Source organism: Ursus americanus, chromosome 21 (genome assembly GCF_024610735.1).
Source record: "Ursus americanus isolate L20-20 chromosome 21, mUrsAme1.1.p, whole genome shotgun sequence".
Taxonomy (NCBI): Eukaryota; Metazoa; Chordata; class Mammalia; order Carnivora; family Ursidae; genus Ursus; species Ursus americanus.
In genome coordinates, this window is record NC_142147.1 from 58,380,369 (window position 1) to 58,401,743 (window position 21,375).

At 52.0% G+C, this 21,375-nt stretch overlaps 2 protein-coding genes across 5 annotated transcripts in view; one reads left to right on the forward strand and one right to left on the reverse strand.

Annotated features, from left to right (window-relative positions):
* The first annotated feature begins 20 nt into the window (after positions 1 to 20).
* Positions 21 to 9,167, forward strand: ZNF135 (zinc finger protein 135). The gene is made up of 4 exons (XM_045772880.2): positions 21 to 148; positions 1,512 to 1,596; positions 4,319 to 4,445; positions 7,299 to 9,167. Exons 2-4 carry the CDS (start codon positions 1,564 to 1,566, stop codon positions 9,017 to 9,019), a joined length of 1,881 nt encoding a protein of 626 aa, XP_045628836.2. The 5' UTR covers positions 21 to 148; positions 1,512 to 1,563; the 3' UTR covers positions 9,020 to 9,167.
* Positions 9,168 to 14,644: 5,477 nt separating this feature from the next.
* ZSCAN18 (zinc finger and SCAN domain containing 18) overlaps positions 14,645 to 21,375 on the reverse strand; it is a 51,651-nt gene continuing 44,920 nt past the window's right edge. For all 4 annotated transcript variants that reach the window (XM_045773116.2, XM_045773111.2, XM_045773103.2 and 1 more), the window contains 5 exons: positions 20,947 to 21,009; positions 19,787 to 19,878; positions 18,466 to 18,565; positions 17,678 to 17,770; positions 14,645 to 16,458 (listed from right to left, as the gene is read on the reverse strand). In XM_045773116.2, coding sequence (XP_045629072.2) covers positions 15,692 to 16,458; positions 17,678 to 17,770; positions 18,466 to 18,565; positions 19,787 to 19,878; positions 20,947 to 21,009 — 1,115 coding nt within the window. In that variant the 3' untranslated portion in view covers positions 14,645 to 15,691. The remainder of the gene's footprint in view (positions 16,459 to 17,677; positions 17,771 to 18,465; positions 18,566 to 19,786; positions 19,879 to 20,946; positions 21,010 to 21,375) is intronic.

Below are 21,375 nucleotides of genomic sequence, written 5' to 3' on the forward strand. Positions count from 1 at the left end.
GGAGCCACTGCCCTGGGTGGGGGCGAGGCGAGCACGGAAACGACAGGAAATGCGCGCGCCGCCCTCTGGGAGATGTAGTTGGGCGCCCTCCTGCGCAGGCGCAGACCCGGCTGGTGGCGGCCGCGGCCTTTGTCCTGTCGTCCGGCTGGTGAGTGAGACTGGGGTGGCCGGAACGAAGGAGACCGAGGCGGGCGGGCATCCGGGGTCTTCCCGCGTGCGTCTGTGGAGAGTCCTTTTTCCTGCTTTGGGCCCGGGGCTGGTCGCTATGGGTGCGGTGGGGGCGGGGCCGAGTGGGCGGGGCCCGGATTGAGGGTGGGGGTGTCTCCGGGTCCGAGAGGAGGAGTTGGGGCCAGGGTGGGGCCCTGGCTATGGCAAAAGGGGTGGGCGCCTCCGGCTTCGGGGTCACAGTCAGAGATGCTAGCTGGTCCGACCCTTCAGAGACTGGAGCCATCCTGACCTGCATCCTTCCCCTGCTTTGGTGGGACGTCCGGGGTTTGGAGGGTGGGGAGGGCCGAGGCCCCCCTGAGAAGTCATCTCTGGAGCTTCACCGTTACTGGGCGGCTTCTCAGGATGATTGTGAGGGAGACCAAAAGCACAAGACTTTACTCCCAGCCGCCTGGGACCCAGAAAACAGACTCATTATGTTAAAGTCATCGAGTACCATCCAGGCTCCTTTATTAATTCAGCAAGCACGTACGTATTTGGATGTCCTGGGTGCCAGGCCCTATCCTATACCCAAGAGCCCAGAATATTGTCTTGGCCCCCAGAGCCCCCAGGGGAGTCAGGGAGATGATAAGAAACCTGTCAACACATCACTAAAGAAGATAACTCCCATCTTGGAAACTGCTGTGAAGACAACAGGGCACAAGTGGGATGGGACAGAATCAGGGGTGCACAGGAAGCGTATCAAGGGGAGGTACAGAGAGACAAGGGAAATACATACTACCTTTGGCCTGACTTTCATTTGGGGCGCTCAGCCAGGGATGAGGGCCCTGCATGTTGTGGATGCTAAGCAGATGCTCGCTGAAGCAAGAGGCTTTCCTTCCAGCACCGATTGCCTTCACGTGTATACTGCTGTGCCAGCCTCCATTTTCAGCCCTTGCCACACCTTAATTCCTATAATCTCTGTGCTGGGTCACCAATCTCATTTTATAGGAGGGGGAAACCAAGGCAAACAGTGCCCAAAGACTCCATAACTGTCCAGCTTTCTGTGATAGTAACAGAAATAGTCACCATCCATCTGGGCAACTGGGGATGTGTCCCTTGCTCGCCATGGCCTCAGTTTTCCTATTTGTGAAATGGGGTAGGAAAATTCAAGGAAATTCGCCAACAATGCCTGGAATAGCACCTGGAAAATGCCAAGCTGAGGTTTTACCGTTGGGTTTAGCCTGGGTGCAGGGCTCCAGGCTCTAGCAGCCAAAACCCTTCCTACTTGCACACAGACTCCAGGGTGTGGGGTTTCTGGTCACCACAGTCACTCGCCCAGTCTCTCACATCCCCTTTCCCCCCAGAACTGCCTGCTGAGGAGCTAGCTGTTCCTGCAAGAGGCCAGAGGAGGAGGGAATGACTGCTGGGCTCCTCGCTGCCGGGGCCCCGGTGAGTACACCACCACCTTCACATTCGGGCCTCCCAGGCCCTGGCGTCAGGTCCCCACCAACTCATTCTGCTCTCAGGGCCTTTGCCCTTACTCTCCCCCCTGCCAGGAATGTGCTTTAGTCAGCTCCATCTTCCTCCAGATCTCCCACCCCCCACCTCTGAGAGGATCTCCCTGATTCCTTCACCTGCCCTAGTCTACTCTGCCAGACAGCACTCATCCATTCCACTGATGTGTCTGGCACTTTCTCGACACAGGGTTCCAGTGTGTACTCCCAACTCACTCTCTCCATCCAGTCCCTTAGGCGACAGGTACTTAGTACCTGCCATTGACCAGGTGCCCTTTCAGGCACTGTTGTAGGAACTGCAGCTGTAGGAACAGACAAGCAAAAAATTACCATCCCTGTGGGGCTTACAGTCCCTATAAGGAATACAAATGTGCTAAGTGTTGTGCAGGGAAATGAGGCCCAGAAGAAGATGGGTTTTGGGGCACCTGGGTGGCACAGCGGTTAAGTGCCTGCCTTCAGCTCAGGGCGTGATCCTGGCGTTCCGGGATCGAGCCCCACATCAGGCTCCTCCTCTGGGAGCCTGCTTCTTCCTCTCCCACTCCCCCTGCTTGTGTTCCCTCTCTCGCTGGCTGTCTCTATCTCTGTCAAATAAATAAATAAAATCTTTAAAAAAAAAAAAAGAAGAAGAAGAAGATGGGTTTGGGCACCAGGCATTAACCAGTATAGCCCAGAAGGCCTGCCTGAGGAAGTGGCCCCCAAACAGAGACCTGCTTGGGGGTAGGGAGTGAGATCAAGGCCCACAGGGATAATGTTCCAGGCCGGGGGAATACCATGAGCAAAGGCCTGGAGGTGGAACCATGCCAGGCACTTTCCATAAAGGGCAGGCACACACGTGTAACAGGAAGACCGAGAACAAGTTCTCCTAGGCTGGCTGCAGGGGGCCTAGGGCCTTGGGAAGCAGTTCTGACCATCTTTGCCACGTGCAAAGGCCCAGAACACAGTAAGCACTCAGTGAATGGGTAGAAATGTGTCAAAGCCTGTGGTCAGTGCTGGACGCACTTCACCTTATCCTACCCCCACATCAGCCCCATGAGGTTGGAATGAGGAAACTAAGACACAGAGGCACGTCACAGCCCTGAGGACACACAGCTGGGAGTGGCCGAGCCAGGCCTGAGCTCAGAACGCCTGGGCCCACCTCAGACCACGCACCCCCACCAGTGCCCCCAGTGCTTGGCACATATCCCACTGCCTTCGTGGCTCTTCTTCCAGACCTCTGCATGGCTATTCCAGCAGCAAACCTCCCACCTTCTCTAGAGCACTGACCCCTCCTGGAATTTCATTTTTTGTCGGCTCCCATACCCTTCAACTAGCACGTGAGCACCACATGGCCAGGTCTGTGTCTCTTGTTTCCCTGGCATCTGCGGTGCCCAGAACAGTGACCTGCACTCACTAGACTCTGGAGATAACTACTAAGACCTATTGAGTCTGGAAAATGTAGCCGAAATGGGGAAATTGGTGAAAGAAAATAAAACATCCCCAAGCCCCCCCAGCACACCTGCCTGAATGATGGCTCACACAGGTAAAGCACTCACTATGTGCCAGGCCCAGGACACACACATCATGTGAATTCTCTTACTCCTCCCAACAGCCTTCTCAGGGAGTTCTCACTAACTCACAGATGAGGGCAGAGCGGCACAGAGCACTTTAAAAGATGGACCTGGGGCTGGAGTTTGAAGCCCGATCATCTGGGTCCAGAGCCAAATCTTGACAGCGCCACCCCCAGGTATCTAGTTCATACCCGTGTTGCCCCACATCTCCCCTCTGGTGGAAGAAATGTTAGCAGAGGCAGATGCTGCCAGTTGGGCCAGGATCCAGTATTTGAGTACCTGTGTCCCTCACTCCCCTCACGCAGGGCAGTGACACCATTGTCAAGGTGAGGCCCTGGACTTTACCTCTGCTCCCCACCTACCCTCCCCCGCCGGCCATCCACAGTACTTGATTTGGTGAGATGAAACCGCCTTTGTGGATGTCTGCCCCTGCCCCTCACATGCCTTTAAGAAAATCGTAAATTCCCCACCCAGTCGTGGAAGAAACTGGCATCGTGTGGGAATTTCAGAAAACACACACAAGTGTGGTAGTGACGGGAATCACCCCAGGAGCCACCATTAGCCTTTCTCCTTGGGGATTGTGTTTTTACCCCAATATGTAAATTTCCAAAATTAAAGACGAGGAAATGGTCCCCAGGGATCCCATCACTGGAGACCCCCCCCAGTCGGGATCATTTGCTTGTTCCCACCATTCCACTGGCTCTTTTCTTTCTCCCCACTTTGAATTCAGGTATTGTTAATGCACAGTGCAGATTTACATGAGTGTGTGGCTTGGTGCCTGCAGCTATGGACACCAGTGGACATTCTAGCTGATGTGTGGGAGGTTTTCAGTCTCCCAGGGATCCTTCGTGCCCCTCCCTTGGTCACCGCCATGATGGCATCTCAGGGGCCCTGTGTTTGCACGACTGGGGTGTATCCCCTTATATCTTAAGACCCCCTCTCCTCCAGCAGAGCCCTCAGGCCCCACAGGAAAACCTGGCCCAAATCCTCAGATCTGAGAAAACCCCTCCCCCCGCCAGCCTCCCTGTCCCCGTCCACCAGCTGCTCTCACTAGCAGCCATTGCCAGGCTTGGCCTGGGTGAGGACATTCGTGTGTGACATTTGTTTCAGGAACAAGTGACTTTTGAGGACATAGTCGTGGACTTCACCCAGGAGGAGTGGGGGCAGCTGGAGCCTGACCAGAGGACCCTGTACCGCAATGTGATGCTGGAGACCTTCAGGCTCCTGGTCTCCGTGGGTAAGGCCACAACTGAACCCCCAGTGTTCTGCCCCAGCACAGATTCTAATTCTCCTGGGTTAAAAGTAGGAGTAGGTCTAGGCCTTAAAAGCAAATACCTTGGATGAGTTTCTGGCTTTAGAGACCTGATGTTTGGTTGCAAATTACAGATCCCACTTGAAAATGCCAGAAGCAGAAAATCATGGGGTAAGAGGGTCACAGTGGGTCCCATGACTGCAGAATCCCAGGGTTGACCTGAGTCTTCCTGTGGTCTGTCAGGAGCCCCTCACTTCATACCTCCTCCCTCTGGGTCCAGGGCCAAGTCTTGACAGTGCCACCTCTTTCTGCCTTCATTCACGGATGGGACTTCTGGAGGTGAGAAGAGAGCTGCCAGATGCCTCTTCTGTGTCTGAGGCCTGCAGAAAAGACAGGATCTGTGTCCTGGGCACCCATGGAAGGCCCATGGGTTGTCTTGTGTGGCAGCCAGATCCCCTCCACACTGGTCATTGTTGCCAGCGAGCAGGGGAAGCAGCAGAGCTCTGATTGGCTGGGGCTGGGTCACACGTCCCCCCAGAGCTAGGGTTGGGGTCCCTGTGGGGCCTGACATCAGGGCCTTTACCACAACTGTGGCCTCTGGGGCCTGCAGCCAAGTGGGTCCCGGAGGAAGGAAGGTGCAGTGGACAGAGGGGTGAGGAGGGTCCTTGAACACAAACACGCACTCGTGGGTCTCCACTTGAGCAGGATGCTGGCTCCCCAGGCTGGATGTCATCTCCCTGCTGGAGCAGGAGGAGGAGTGGTGGGCAGCGGATATGTGCTTAGGTGAGGGGAGAGCCCTGCAGGGCTGGCAGGAGCCCATTCACCCCTGTGGCACTCTCTCTCCATATCTGTTCTCGCATTCTTCAGAGCAAATTGACTATTCAGTCTTTCGGTAAACATGCACCAAGCACCTGTTCTGCTGTGAGTGAGACCTTCAGTGAATTTACCTTCTTGGTGAGGGAAGGGGCACGCAGTAAACAGGTGGAATAATAGCTGCACAAGACGCTCACGGCGTATAACGAATGCTGAGGAAGTGAACACAGGTCATGAGGCAGGGGCCAGGTTGTGGGGAGGACCTGAGCCGAGATAGGCCAGCCTCTGCAGGGAGGCGACATGTGAGCTGAAGCCTGAGTCATGGGAACAGTGCCGCCACGAAATAAGCTGGGAGAACAGAATTCCAGGCAGAAGGAACAGCAAGTGCAAAGGCACTGGGGTGGGGCAGCAGCCTGCTCTTCCTATGTAACAAACACTCCAGCCTCAGTGGTTTAAACCACAGAATCTTACTCATGTATCTGTGGGTCGGTGGATCCAGTCTGGGCTTTTCCACATGCCCGTGGGGGCTGTGTTCTTCAAACATCTTATTCAGCTCCTGAGACCAATACCAGCTCTGTAGGAAGTGGGGCTGTCCCGGCACTGGTGTCGGACCCTGACCCAGGTTAAGCAGTGGCCCATCACCAGGGCCCAGGAAGAATAGCCAGTGTGTGGGAGGGGGTCACAAGAGAGTCCCCAGCTTCAGGAGCAAGCAGCCTTCACCTAGGGTACTTGCTTTCTAGGATTGCTTTAACAAATGACCACAAACTTAGTGGCTTAAAGCAACACGAATTATCTTCCAGTTCTAGAGGTCAGAAGTCCAAAATGGGTGTCACTGTGCTACAGTGCAGGTGGCAGCAGGCAGTGTTCCTTCTGCAGAGCCTGGCGACAACCCATTTCCTTTCACTTTCCAGCTTTCAGAGGTGCCCGCAGTCCTTGACTCACAGCCTCGTCCATCTTCCAAGTGAGCATGGCCCTGAGGTCGTCTCACATCTTTCTCACAGATCAGAACTCTTGCGACTGCCTTGGGCCCAGCAGGATAACCCATGGTAATCTCAGATGATGAGCTAATGTCAGAGGGTTAGCAACTCTCACTCCTCACTGGTTAGGAATCAGAACATGGACATACTTGGGAGCCACTACTTTGCCAGCCACACCTGGCTTGACCTCTTCTTTTTCCCCTGAACACTTCATTAGAGCGTAATATAAATGGGCAGGTGCTCACCTCACACCTTTAGGCCAATCCAGTGTTGGGGTGGGGACGGCATGCACTGAGGCCATGGCTGTGCAGGGCAGACTGGGTACTGGGGCCAAAAGGCAGTCCTGCCGCATTTGTTTGTTCATTCAGCATGTCTGCTGGCCTCTGCCGTGGGCAGGGGTGCCGTGGTGACCAAGGTGGACAGAAGCCCTGCCCTCAGGGTGCTCCCAGTGGGTGAGACAGACTCAACGGACCAGGTCCAAGTCCTCTTGTTCACCTCAGGTCATTTATCCCTGCTTCTGGCAATACAGAGCTCAGCTGTCTCTGGTCTGGGGAAGCTGGTGGTTTCTTTACATCTGGCTGAGGTGAAACAGCAGCAAGAGACCACCAAGAAGAAACTGGATCTGAGCAGTGGGAGGACTGGGCTGGCTAGTTCTTAACCTGTGAGAGGCGGCTCTTCCTCCGTCACCACCTGGCACTTGGAGACTGCTTCTGGCCATTGCTCTGCCCTTTCCAGCCTGGGGCATCTGTTGACGGCTTCCCTAGATGCTTGCTGTCTGCCCTGCATCCTCTCCCTGCCCTCATTCTCTGTGTTCCCCTTGCAAGCTCCCTTCATGTCCCTACACCAGCTTCCCCACCCTGACTATTCTCTGTGCTTTCTCTCTGCTCCTGTTCCTTCTCTGATTTGCAAAACTGAATTTTTAAGTGGTTCAAAGCCACTTGTGCCTTCAGCCTTTCAAGACCATCAGTTTTATTCTTTAGCCACACACCCACCACAAACTCTTCCCCCTAAACTGAAATAAGGAACATCTCCATTTTTTTTCTTTCAGATTTGGAAACTCAACCCAAAACCAAACTGTCAGCTCCAAAGCAAGACATCACTGAAGAAAGAGCAAGCAGTGTCCTGGTGGAAAGGTTCCTGTGGGATAGTCTGTGGTACTCTGAGAGTGACGATGCCGAGGGCCACTGGGGACAGAGTCAGGAGAGCCGAGATGGCCATGTGGTGCGGGCAGCATTCACGCCTGTGAAGATACCCATGCAGCAGCAGCAGGTGAATGGGTTCGGGGAAAACTTGATTCTGAGCCCCAGTCTCCCAGCTCAGCCAATGACTCCTGAAAGACAAGACCTCCACATGCTGGGGACACGTGGGAAGAGGGGGAAGCCAGACCCAGGGTTAAATGCTCAACAGAAAATATATGCAAAGGAGAAGCCCTACAAATGTCAGGCATGTGGAAAGGCCTTTAGTCACAGCTCAGCACTTATTGAGCACCATCGAACACACACGGGAGAGAGACCTTATGAGTGTCACGAATGCGGAAAAGGCTTCCGAAACAGCTCGGCACTTACCAAACACCAGAGAATCCACACTGGCGAGAAACCTTACAAGTGTACTCAGTGTGGGAAAACCTTCAACCAGATTGCCCCACTGATCCAGCACCAGAGAACTCACACAGGGGAGAAGCCCTATGAGTGCAGCGAGTGCGGGAAATCCTTCAGTTTCAGGTCGTCCTTCAGTCAACATGAGCGGACTCACACTGGGGAGAAGCCCTACGAGTGCGGCGAGTGTGGGAAGGCCTTCCGGCAAAGCATCCACCTCACCCAGCACCTGCGAATCCACACGGGGGAGAAGCCCTACCAGTGTGGGGAGTGCGGCAAGGCCTTCAGCCACAGCTCTTCCTTAACCAAACACCAGCGAATCCACACGGGGGAGAAGCCCTATGAGTGCCACGAGTGTGGGAAGGCCTTCACGCAGATCACACCACTGATTCAGCACCAAAGGACCCACACGGGAGAGAAGCCGTATGAGTGCAATGAGTGCGGGAAGGCCTTCAGCCAGAGCACGCTCCTGACTGAGCATCGGAGGATCCACACAGGAGAGAAGCCCTATGGGTGCAACGAGTGTGGAAAAACCTTCAGCCACAGCTCATCACTCAGCCAGCATGAGCGGACGCACACAGGAGAGAAGCCGTACGAGTGCAGCCAGTGTGGGAAGGCCTTCCGGCAGAGCACACACCTCACTCAACATCAGAGAATCCACACAGGAGAGAAGCCCTACGAGTGTGGCGATTGTGGCAAGGCCTTCAGCCACAGCTCATCCCTCACCAAACACCAGCGAATCCACACTGGAGAGAAGCCCTATGAATGTAACGAGTGCGGCAGAGCCTTCAGCCAGCTCGCCCCACTCATTCAGCATCAGAGGATCCACACAGGAGAAAAGCCTTATGAATGTAACGCATGTGGCAGAGCCTTCAGCCAGAGCTCCCTTCTCATAGAACACCAGAGGATTCACACCAAGGAAAAGCCCTACGGGTGCAATGAGTGTGGAAAATCCTTCAGCCACAGCTCATCGCTCAGCCAGCATGAGCGGACACACACTGGGGAGAAGCCCTACGAATGTCAGGATTGTGGGAAATCATTCAGGCAGAGCACCCACCTCACTCAGCACCGGAGGATCCACACAGGAGAGAAGCCATATGAGTGCAGGGACTGTGGGAAAGCCTTCACACACAGCTCGTCCCTTACCAAGCACCAGAGAACTCATACTGGGTAGACCCACTTCACACTCCCTGGGACATGGGAAAGCCTTAAGTCATAGCTCATCCCTTACTAGACCTGACCCAGTCTTTCTCAACAGAAACAATACAAGTATATGCATATGCAAGCCTTCGCACATAGTACGTGCCTCAGACACCCTCAGAGAGAAGCGACGGAAAGGACTGTGGGAATATGGAGCTCTAGGGCATCCATCCCCGGACAGCAGATCATCCAGACAGTAGTAAGGACATGTGGAGTTAATCAGTGTTGAGGACCTTCAGTCACGAGTGCCCACTAATGCTACATCATAGAACCTACAAAAAAGAGAAATGGAAAAAAAAATGTAGCAGATCTGGAGATGGCTTCTGTCCAAGGATTCACGATATTCCAAACTAGAGATTTTCAAAGTGGTGAGAAACCCAACAAATGCTTTTTATATACAGAAAGCAGATATACTCAGAATTTATCATCATTGCACATTCCATTCTTGGCACAGGTACTTATGAATGGTGAAGGTGACTCTAAATTTCTCTACAGGACTCACAGGCATTAGAAACACAGATGTTGCTGTTTCACAAAAAGGAAGATTTTTCCTTTGTTAAGCCACCATCTTAGGAACAACAGCACCTCCACATTGGAACCTTATGTTTTGCAAGGCTTCTCTCTTTTGAGAAATGTACAAGTTAATCTTCTTTTGATTGTTTTCATTGATTCTTCTTGGTGTTTAAGCTTTTGTTTTTGTATAATTTATCTTGAAGATCCATAGTCTTACATTAAATCCTGAATCCACTAACAGCAGTCTCTCCGACAACCACAACCCCTGAATGGTGACTTGCCATCCTCATTAGAACCCATATTTAAATTGCATTGGCTGGATTTGGTCACCAACCATCAGGGTTATATCGGTTGGTTTGGTTTTCCGATCACAATGCCAGGATGTAAGTTTCCAGTTAACTTGAAATTTCTCCCTTTGGGGAAGGATATTACAAATAGTCTTCCAATAGTCCCCAGTATGCTTATGCAATGCCTCCCCTTCCTTTTTTTGGAATTAATTTCATAGTCATTTATAAGCCACTTAAGAAAACAGCCGTCTCCAGGAGAAACAATGCAAGCCACATCAGTAATTTTAGCTATTGTCACAGTCCCATTTAAGAAGCAGAACAGGTGAAATTAATATCTGTCCCTGTATATCCCAAATGTTACCATTTCAACGTGTCACTATAAAAGACCACTGATGAGATGTTTTGCTTACTTTCTGTATAGTACATCTTTGAAATCCAGTGTATACTATACATTTGCGGCACACCTCAGTTCCCTGTAGCCTCCTTTCTGGTGCTCATTTGCTCATTTCCAATGGCTGGACTGGACTGGCGTGGGCAGCTCAATAGCCTCGGCCCTCGGATCAGCTGTTTTGTCCTCCTCCCTTTCCCTGGGCTTCTATCCTTGTGTTGCGTCTTGTACTCAAGGAAACCAGATGTACTGAGAAGATGAGCTTCTTTAAGTAAATGGCATGACAGGCTCCTACCACTGAATCTCGTGTAGAAAATAGGTCATGCCAGTTGTGCACAGTTCGGACTCTCTAGGATGATACTTCTTACTGGAGAACACTGCATTTGGAAAACATGTTAGGGCTCCTCTATTCCAGTTCAGTTCAGTAAAAATGGAACCCAGCCACACTCTTCTGCAGTCCTTTGAAAATGCCAGATGACTGAGAAACAGAGTCACGCAAGCTCCTGCTGTCCCGTGCAGCCCTGCTCCCCTGCCCCCACAATGACACACACACGAATACGGCACAGAACTGGGAACCATGGGGAGGTGCCCACAGTATCACTTCTATCCTCCATCAGGGAGTGGGAGGCGAATTCCCTCCCTAGCAGGGCCACACCCCTGGAGGGAAGTTGAAGCTACACCCAGAGTATCAGAAAAATGGCAGAGGCAAGTACACTCCTGACTAGAGGTCCTCACTTACCTGGAGAGTTGCTGCTATGTCTCAATTATTGACACAAAAGTTGAAGACCAACAAGGAAAAATGAAGGGTGTGAACACAGGCTCAGTAGAGGCCGTGCTGTTTCCACCTTGTTCACTGGGGTGCTTGTGCTTGGAACCCTGAGACGCCACGTAAGAAGACCAACTGCCACCAGGCGACCATGCGGTTTCCTCGATACTTTACTTGTAATATCCCACCTAGGGCCAGAAAGGATTTCAGCATCTCATTTTATGTAGCTTTTCTCTTTGTTTTAATTTTTTGAGGAAAATCACCACGCCTAAAACGTAAGACTCAAGGTATACAAATGTCATAGTGGCTCTTAGCATGATTGGGCTGTTTGCTTTCCAAAGCAGTCACACTGGTTGACACTGGTTTACAAAACTCTCACCCAGATCATGACGGAAGGCCTGTATTAGTTGGCTCAGGCTCCCACAGCTGGATACCACAGGGTGGGTGGCTTAAACCACAGAAATTTTCTCACAGTTCTGGAGTTCTTCACTGGAAGTCCAAGACCAAGGTGCTGTCAGGGTTGGTTTTTAGTGAGAACTCTCTTCTCGGTTTGTAAATAGCCACCTTCTCACTGTGTCCTCGCACAGCCTTTCTTCTATGCACAGGCGATGAAGAGTCATCTCTGCTCTTCCTCCTCTTATAAGGATATCCGTGCTATGGGATTATGGCCCCACCCTGATCACCTCCCTACAGGCCCTATCTCCAAATATAGTCACATGGGGGGTTAGGGCTTCAGTGTATAAATTTGGGGTGGGGGACAATTCAGTCTGTAACAGAGGGTATTTAAGCATCTTCTTCCCATTGAAATTTATTCCCATCTTGCCAGGTTTCCATTTGTGGGATTTGCCCTTCCCTGACCACTCTGAACAGTCATCCTCGGACACCCTGTGGAAACTAGCCAGGAACTCCATTCTGTTCTTTGTGCCAGTGCATCTGGGGCTCTCTCTTGCCCTCTAGATATTATGTCCTTTTTGAGTCGTGGCTCAGTGCCCCATGATCTGTACACTTTCCAGCCCTTCCAGCTCCATTGGAGAGACCAGGGCTGACTTCTTGTGCTTTCCATCTGCTACATCTTTCTCAATGGGCCACATCCCTACCCCTTTGGATGGGGGATCCTCAGCACAACCCCAATGCCCCTAATGCCTGAACTAACCCAGCTTCATCTGAGATTAACAAGTGGGAACATCTGGCTACATTTTTTGTCTCTCTGTAGAATAAATCATCCAATGCCTTGGTCAGAATGATGGTGGCAGGGGAAGAGCAAACAAATCCTGACATCTTTTCAATAGGTTTGGTTTTTGTAGTGAGAAAAGCAATTCTGAAATGATTTTGAGAGGTATTTTAGAATTTAGTATACTAGTAAATATGCTGATTTTAGAGTTCTCACTTCATATAAAAATATCGGGGAGTACTAGAATGCAAATAGAGGTCTTGTTGTGTATGTATGTGTATATGTGTGCATATGAGCACACATAGGCCTTTTTGTGTGTACCTATGTGTGTGTGTATCTACATTTCCCAGCTCACCGGAAGATACTCTAGTAGCAATGAATACACCTGACACTCGGATTTGGTCTCATAGCATCCCCACTGAAAGGAACCAGTTCTTTGGAACTGGAAAATGGCTGATTTCAGGGTAGAAACAATTTGGGCTTGGAATATCTTACTATACTAAAAAGAAAAGAATTGTTCAAAAAGTGGAGGCATGTCACAGGGATACAGGAGCCTTCTTGAAGGGACTCTGATTGGCCACATCTGCGACAACTTGAGTGCCAAAATAACAAAGGATGGTCATAAGTTATAAAACTTGAAAAAAACATTAAAAACACAGGAATCCATAAGTCCATTCTGATTGTAAGGACAAATAAATGGAGAGAAAGGAGGTGCTGGCTTGCAGCAGAATGCCCAGGGCTGGGTGGTGAGCCTGGAAGGAGGGCTGGTATTAGTTAGATAACCAACAACTCTAAAACCATCATGGCAAGAACCATCAATGGAGGATAAACTGGGAGGGGGGGCATTTTGGTGAGAAGCAATGTATTTGCATAATCTTAAAGTGTCTCCCCACAGACTGCTTTATTAGCTAAGGGAAAAAGTAATCATAAGGTGGAGAAATTGGACAGCACTTTGAGCAAAGGAATCATCAACAGTAGTAATGTGGACCTCAGACACTCCCAGGTGTGTGTGGCGGGGGCATGAATCACAGGCAAGCAGGGGGAAATGTTCACATAGGTGGGGTTGGATAATTTTTCTGTAAGTCTGAAATCATTTCTAAATAAAAATTTAAAAATATAAAAAGGAAGTTAAAAATTGAGCTACCCTGGGGCGCCTGGGTGGCACAGCGGTTAAGCGTCTGCCTTCGGCTCAGGGCGTGATCCCGGCGTTCTGGGATCGAGCCCCACATCGGGCTCCTCCACTATGAGCCTGCTTCTTCCTCTCTCACTTCCCCTGCTTGTGTTCCCTCTCTCGCTGGCTGTCTCTATCTCTGTCAAATAAATAAATAAAATCTTTAAAAAAAAAAAAATTGAGCTACCCTATGATCCAGCCATTGCACTACTGGGTGTTTACCCCAAAGATACAGACGTAGTGAAGAGAAGGGCCATATGCACCCCAATGTTCATAGCAGCAATGTCCACAATAGCTAAATTGTGGAAGGAGCCGAGATGCCCTGCAACAGATGACTGGATTAAGAAGTTGTGGTCCATATATACAATGGAATATTACTCAGCTATCAGAAAGAATGAGTTCTCAACATTTGCTACAACATGGACGGCACTGGAGGAGATAATGCTAAGTGAAATAAGTCAAGCAAAGACAATTATCATATGATTTCTCTCATCTATGGAACATAAGAACTAGGATGATCGGTAGGGGAAGAAAGGGATAAAGAAAGGGGGGGTAATCAGAAGGGGGAATGAAGCATGAGAGACTATGGACCATGAGAAACAAACTGAGGGCCTCAGAGGGGAGGGGGGTGGGGGAATGGGATAGGCTGGTGATGGGTAGTAAGGAGGGCACGTATTGCATGGTGCACTGGGTGTTATACACAACTAATGAATCATCGAGCCTTACATTGGAAACCGGGGATGTACTGTATGGTGACTAACATAATATAATAAAAAATCATTAAAAAAAAAAGAAAAATATAAAAAGGCACCACCATCTAGCTGTGCACTAAAGGAGACCTCAGATGGGAAATGGACAGATGGAGAACCAGGCTTTCCGATAATGAAGGACCCATCAGCGGCCCTGAAGCTGAAAGCAGGAACACCTCAAGTGTTACCTCCCTGCGGCAAGAGAGGCAAGCTCATGGGTTAGGCTGGGAAGAAGAGTTCAGAGGGCAAATGTAGGTTTTAAAAAAAAAATTACCAGAGCCACACCGAGCTTAGGATGGGAGTGCTGAGGGGCACGATAGTCCCAGACCGTCACACGTGACTGGGGCCACGAGATCATGGCCCTCCAAGGACACATGAGTGGAACTGATGTGTGTCGTCTCCCAGCTAAGCAACTGCAGCTTTCCCCCACACGCTCCAGTCCAGTGGAAAAGAGAGCCACCACAGGGACATAGCCTGGATCCCCACGTCACTGCACGGAGCAGAGCTCCCCTCCCATCCACACACAGGCAACAACAACACATACGAGACTGTCATGTGAGTGCAAGAAATAAATCCTTTATTATGTTAAGCATCTGTGATTTGGGCATTGTTACAACAGACTGCCTGCTCCGACACCATGACAGAAAGAGGCACCAGTTTATCTACAAGAAGCAGTTAAGAGTTTATTATGCTCAGGCAACAGAAACAATGCTGTAATCTGAGATTAAATGCAAAAATCGAGAGATCACCTTATGTACCCCAAGGAGTTAAGTTCCGCTTGCCCAGGCAGACACATCTCATCAATCTTTACTGGTGTTTTCAACCTGCTCTGATCGTGACCCTCCACCCTCTGAGTAAGAGATGCATCTTCCAGTGCAACCAGGTCTCGTATTTAGATATATAGCTGAAAAGTTTCACAAAACAATATCTGCCTTTACTACATGATGAATTTTTACCTATTTAATTCTATTTCATTGTTTTGTTATGCTGGTGGCCACCCACTAATTTGATTTCACAACTCACTAATGCGCTGAGACGCATGGTCTGAAAACACTGCGTTACTAGGCTCCAAGCATTTCTGTGATCTTTGTTAAGCCGCTCCACACACGTACACACGTGCGTTAACTAGGAAACAGTTGGATAATGAGGATTCAGAAGTGAACTTAACATCAGGTGTTTACGAAAGGACCAAAGAGCTTCAGCAGAAGCTCTGGAGAGCTTGAACAGACGGAACAGAGACAAGGCTGACTTCGGCAAGAGCTGGCAGGTCACACACTTTAAGGCAACTCTACACTTGGCACAATGACAGATGTTCCAGTGCGCGGGTGGTGCTAAAATGGCTATGGAAGAAAGGGGAATCTTCGTTCACACCTGACAGCTCGAGCTTGCATGTGGGCATCTGCATGGGTGTGTTTACAAGGAGACGAGGGCTTCCCGAGGTTCTAAGTGCTTTAGCCACATTAGCTCATTTAGAAAACACAGATTCACGTCCACACAGACACTGCAAGAAGCCACGCAAGGGTTTCGAAGGAGCGGGATACGTTACTCGGGAATCCTGGGCAGGCGAAGTTGTCCTCTAGGGACACTGAGAACAAAGTGGCTCATCTCTGTGCCTCCGAGTGCGCAGGGAAAACATCACCTGCCATACAGCCCGTGCGCCCACTGAGCCTCCCACCGGCATGGGCTCCACACGCAGCAGGGTGGGGTCCCAGGGCCCTCCCCAGTGCGTAGATTTTCTCTTTCTCATGGGTCTTCTGGTGCTCAGCAAGGGCTAGGCTGAAGTGGAAGGTCTTCCAGCAGCCCTGGCATGCATACAGCTTCCTGCCACTGTGGCTTCTGAGATGATCAATGAAATGTGAGATCCACGCAAAGGTTTCCCCACACTCGCTGCACGCGTAGGGCTTCCCTCGGGACAACCCAGCCTCATCGGCAGCAGGGCAGCCTGCAGCAGAGCTATCCTGGTCCTGCCTGGCCAGGGACCCTGCGCTGTCGCCAGCTGCACCAGGCTCCCTTACATGGCACGGCGGCTGGTTGCTCACACTGGAGACACACTCGGGGCCCTGCCCACCCACATCCTTTGGGTGGGGCCTCTTTCTTCCAAGGCCTTGGTGTGGGGTGGCTGACGTTCTAGGCACAGTAAGGTTCTCCCCAGCTGTGCCCCTGTCGTGGGCTGGCTCCCGGATGACAGACCGCCTGTGAGCTATGGTGACAGGGCTTGGTTCCCCCTCCTGAGGATCCAGAGCTTTCTGCAGCTGCTCTTCCTCCTCTGGGGCAGCACCCGTTAGGGGGCAAACGAGAATTTCCCTCGTGATCCTCTCCATCAGTGTCTCACACATGTTCTCTTTACCTTCCTGCCACCTCCTGCCACCTGAAACGAGGTCATGATGTGAGCAGTCCCAACTCCCGGGACTCAGAAGGAACCTGCCAATGTGGGCAGTAAAACTAACAAAAGGCGCAGACCAGCGACTGTGAGACGGGGGAGGATGGAAAGCCAGAGCATGGGGGAAGCGGGTGACGACACGGGGAGTGCTTGGCATAAACACCACCGGTCAATTCCCTCCACAAACCCAGGGGCAATGGATTCAAATAAGATCACTCAGAAGACTGCCATGTGTCCCCCATCTGTTCTCCCTTCTTTGGCAGTCCCTGAGCTCACGACTGCCTGCCTGAAGACAGTCACTCCCAGCCTGTCTTGCAGCTGAAGTGGCCATGTGACTGAGTTCTGGCCAATGGGATGTGCGTATAAGTGTGAGGGGTGGGGAGAGGTCTCCTCCTTCCTGCAGCTGGGGATGTGAGCTGCAGCAGCCACCCTGAACCATGCGTGAGAAGACACTGGCAATGGACCCATGAGCTGCGGGGAGCCTGCATCCTCACCAGGAAGGGCCAAATGAGCCCTTGTGCGGTAAACTAACATGTTACAATGGGGGCCCGCAATGAAGCATGTCTCCTGGGATTCAGACCCTTGGGAAGTGCCCCCACCACACACACACACACACACTCTCTCTCTCTCTCTCTCTCTCACATACAACCCATACACCATACACACTGGCTTGACCACGTGACCTACTGTGGCCTATGGAACATGAAGCACTTGTGATGCAAAGGCTTACAAAGCACCCAGACGATGGTGCTTACCCTCCTGGAATGCTCCCTCTACGAACCTCACTGCCATGCTGTGAAGAAGCTCAAGTTAGCCTCTTGGAGAGGCAACGTGGAGAGTCCAGACTGATGGCTGCAGCTGAGCTCCCCCTCAAAAGCCAGCACTAACTGCCACTGGTTGAGTGAGACCACCCAGGGCATTTCGGCCTAGTCAAGCCTCCAGATGACTGTGGCTGCTACATGGCCCAGCAGCCACGACTAAGTTTTGGGGTTGTTACGCAGCAAGAGATTGTTAAAATAGCTGGATTCCTACGTCCTGCTCTGACATTTGGGGTGGGGGTGGCAAAAGTATGGGACACAGGGTAGGAGAATAGTGACGTCAAAGTTGAGGTCTTTGCAAGACCAGTGGAGCTGTGAGGAGCTTCCATCAGCCTCTGAAAGAAAGGCACACCCTCCGCCCTGGCCTGACAAGAGCTCTCGGACCTCACCTGAGAAGCTGCCTTCTGGTGGTTCTGTTTCAACCAACCGAAGTTCCTCTGTCTCCAGCCTGCAGGCATCATCAGGCTGGGCAAGCTGAAACCCTGAGTGGGATCAAAAAAACCCAAAAACTGAGACATTGAAACCAGACTAGAAACAGACAACACAGCATCCTCAAGTCTCACAGCCTGGCCAAGGTGGGTACTGCAGCCCCGATCCTTTCCTCTGCCTTAGGACACCCACCAAAGCTGCGCTGCTTGGAGCCCTGGAGAGCTGGGGGCTCCCAGAACACTGGGGAAGGGGTGAAGAAGAGGGTCCACTGAGGAAGAGCTGGAAAGGCCAACGGGAAGTGGGGACAGTCAAGGGAGAGCAGTCGGGAAAGACCATAAAAACACAACCATAAAGAGCTCAGAAGTCTGTGTTGGGTGGGGCCTGTGCTGTGGGCAAAGATGTCCACAAAAGAGGGAAGACCCATGAAGGCCAAGAGGCTCCATGTCTGCACCAAGGAGGATGGGAAAGTCGACACACTGGGGCCAGGAGGCCTTTTTACATTTAGAAGTTTCGGGGCCTAGAGCAGAGGCTGCAAACTCAAAAGGCTAGGGCTCTGGCAGGCCTCAGATGTGTACATCGAGAAGGGTGGGGCCAAGGTGGGGACCCTGGCAAACTTATTCATAGTCAAATACGTTTAAAACACTGTGGGGCCTTAACCAAAGCCCCACGTGGGAGTCGGAAACCCTTAGGCCAACGCTTTTGGAAGACGGTGGAGGGTCCAGCATGAGGCCCTGGGGACAGGTCTCACCCCACAGAAGCAGCTTCCGGAAGGTCTTCAGGTTTTCCTCCGCCGGGTCCAGGTGGCCCCACTCTCCGAGGTACAGAGGCACCTCTGGAAACGTCAACTTCTGAAACGGCAGCACCACCACAGCTGAGGCTTCCCATGCAGTGGAAGGGTGGACCCTTGGTCCCACGATCCCAGTGAGCACAATGGGGGTAGCACTATCCTGGGGGTACCCCCGACCACCATGTAGGTCCTAGACCTGGATCCCGGGTTAACACGAGGGCAGGGTTTCTTGGCCTCACAACTACGGACTTTTTTTTTTTTAAGATTTTATTTATTTGATGAGAGAGAGTGAACGAGTGAGTGCACAAGCAGGGGGAGCAGGAGAGGGAGATGCAGGCTCCCTGTTGAGCAGGGAGCCCGATGCAGGGTTTGATCCCAGGACCCTGGGATCATGACCCAAGCCAAAGGCAGATGCCCAACTGGCTGAGGCACCTAGGCACCCCAGAACTATGGACTTCTTTTGGCAGGGCCTGTCCCGAGCACTGCAGGATATTTCCTGACCTCTTCCCTCTGGATGTCAGCAGCACCTCCTCCCCCACAGAAGTACTGACAACCAAAGCTCTTTCCAGACACCACCCAATGTCCCCCGGAGGGGCAAAACCACCCTGCCTGAGAACCACCGCTGTAGAAGACCCCAAAGGCTCCTATTTCCTCCAACCCTGTATACCACACAGGCCCCAGGTCAGCACCCAAGGGATAGGGGGGACCAGGACAGCCATGCTCACTGCCCTCAGGAGAAGCAGTCACCATGACAAAGGCCACGGGGTCCATAAAGTCTCAGGGATGTGTCTCCTGGGCAGAGGAAAGGGCATGTCCAGGCCCAGAGTGCCAAAGGGCAGGAGGTATGGGAGTGGGGAGGAGAGCCGTGCCTAGCAGCAATGGTGCACCCCAGAAGACGTGAACAGTGCCCTAGTCACGGCTGGAGGAACAAGGGCCGGGGAGTTGCCACACACTGGGTTGGCGGGGAGCTGACAAAAAAAGGGAGCACCCGTCCGGTACTCCCAAGGAGGTAGTGGCAGCACTTGGGCCCCTCACTCTGATCCCAGAGACCTCTCCTTGCCTCATCCCTACCCACTGTCAGCCAGGCTCATCTCTTGGGTTTCCTGGGGACGAATCAGCCTAGGTGTCCAGCCCTGGAACCTCAGCCCACCCCAGCTCCTCCTGTGGCAGCTGGTGGCATGTTAATATGGGGGGAGGCAGAGAGCCTACCAAGCTAGGGTGACAGATCCTCCTCCTTGGGAACAAGCCCTGTGAGCCCCTGGACAAGACAGAACCCACCCACCTTCGGCTCAACCTTTGTGGGCTTGGCCTCTTCAGTCTTCTCATCGCCAATGCACCCCTGTTCCAGAAGCACAGGGTCTGGAGTTGGACAGGCTGGGAGAAGGGGAGACAAAGCTGAGGAGACTGGTTTTACACAGCTGGGCAGCCCAAACCAATGACGGAGACCCACTGCCTCCTTTGCACAGGCCCCAGAAAGAGAGTGAAGAGTTCTCAGACTCAGAGGGAGGCCCGAGTGCTCATGTCACAGCAGGTCCCAAGCTCAAGGGACCCCATGACTGTCCTCAACTGACAGAGTGGAGCAAACCAAGAAGAAAGGAAGAAGCAGCTCAAGGTCAGTAGTGGCCCCAGCAATTCAAACTAAAGCCACAAAGTAGGTCACACTTTCATAGCCATTCGCTTGGTGGAAACCTTAAATAGCAATGACACGGTGCTGGCGCGGATGTGGGGAAACGGGCGCCCGTGTACACCGGCACCGTATGTGCTACAAAACTTGTACACCACCATGCAGAAACGTCCTTTGTCCAGTAACCCCACAGAACCCACCTACACAAACAAAACCTCCCACACCAGATAAAGGCCTGAGGACGTTTCACAGCACATATGTAGAAAGAGGCAGAAACCTTCACGGCAGTAAATTCCAACTCCAGGACAAGGAAGGGCAGGTCCTGTGAAATGCCACGAAGGTAAGAAGGAGATGGCACTGGCCTGGAGGGGCCTGGGTGGGTGAAACGTTGCTCCACACACACAGTGTGAGCTCAGGCACAAATACATCATCTCCAGGGACAATGGCCACAAACCCTCTGAGCAGGCTCCTGGGTGAGACGTGTGTGCACGCTAGACACGTGCAGAAACACATGCCAGGGGCACCAACTGGTTTAGTTTTAGATGGCATGTGGGGTGGAGAGATTAATACTTTTTTCTTTATATCTCAGTGCTTTTCACTGTTAATAGTAAAGCATGTACAATTTGTATCTTTGAAAACAAAATTATAAATACTTGTCACATTCGCCAGAGCCTACAGAAAGAAATCAGCACAGACTTCCAGGCCTTGGTTACCTGGCCTCCCTCTGGCTCCCATGATAACCTGCAAGGAGCCTCCCTCCCACCCTCCCCCAACCAAACCCTGGCCCATACCCGCCCAAGGGCTAGCTGGTCACTCACAGGTGTCGGGGGGTGCCTGGGTCTCGCTGGGTTCCAGGTCTTCACTGTCCCTCATGGGTCCACCTGGTAATAACAGACAACAAAGGCTCAGCATGTGTCCCACTCTCCCCCTTGCTCAAAGCTGTGGACAGCCCCATGGGAGACTCAGCAGCACCCCTGCTTATACTTGACAGGACACTGTGCCCAAAAGTGAGATGTGCAAACAATCACCAGTAAACCTGCAGGGGGTCGGCATGGACATAGGCTTCTGACCCTGAGCCGAAGGTCCCCATCACCACCAGTCTGTAGGGTCCTGCCCTCAGATGTGGTAGAGACTCTGTCCACCCAGCCCCAGTGCTCCTCTTACCACCATACTGAGGAGGCAGAAACAAATGCCCAGAACATTTACTCAGTTTTTAAGGGGCTGGTTCCCCTCTGCTTCCTTATATG

Excerpts from the sequence above, each read along its gene's own strand:
- ZNF135 (XM_045772880.2), top strand. The coding sequence starts at position 1,564 with ATGACTGCTGGGCTCCTCGCTGCCGGGGCCCCG. Across the intron at positions 1,597-4,318 it reads TCCTCGCTGCCGGGGCCCCG|GAACAAGTGACTTTTGAGGA; the intron begins GTGAGTACACCA and ends CATTTGTTTCAG. Across the intron at positions 4,446-7,298 it reads CAGGCTCCTGGTCTCCGTGG|ATTTGGAAACTCAACCCAAA; the intron begins GTAAGGCCACAA and ends TTTTTCTTTCAG.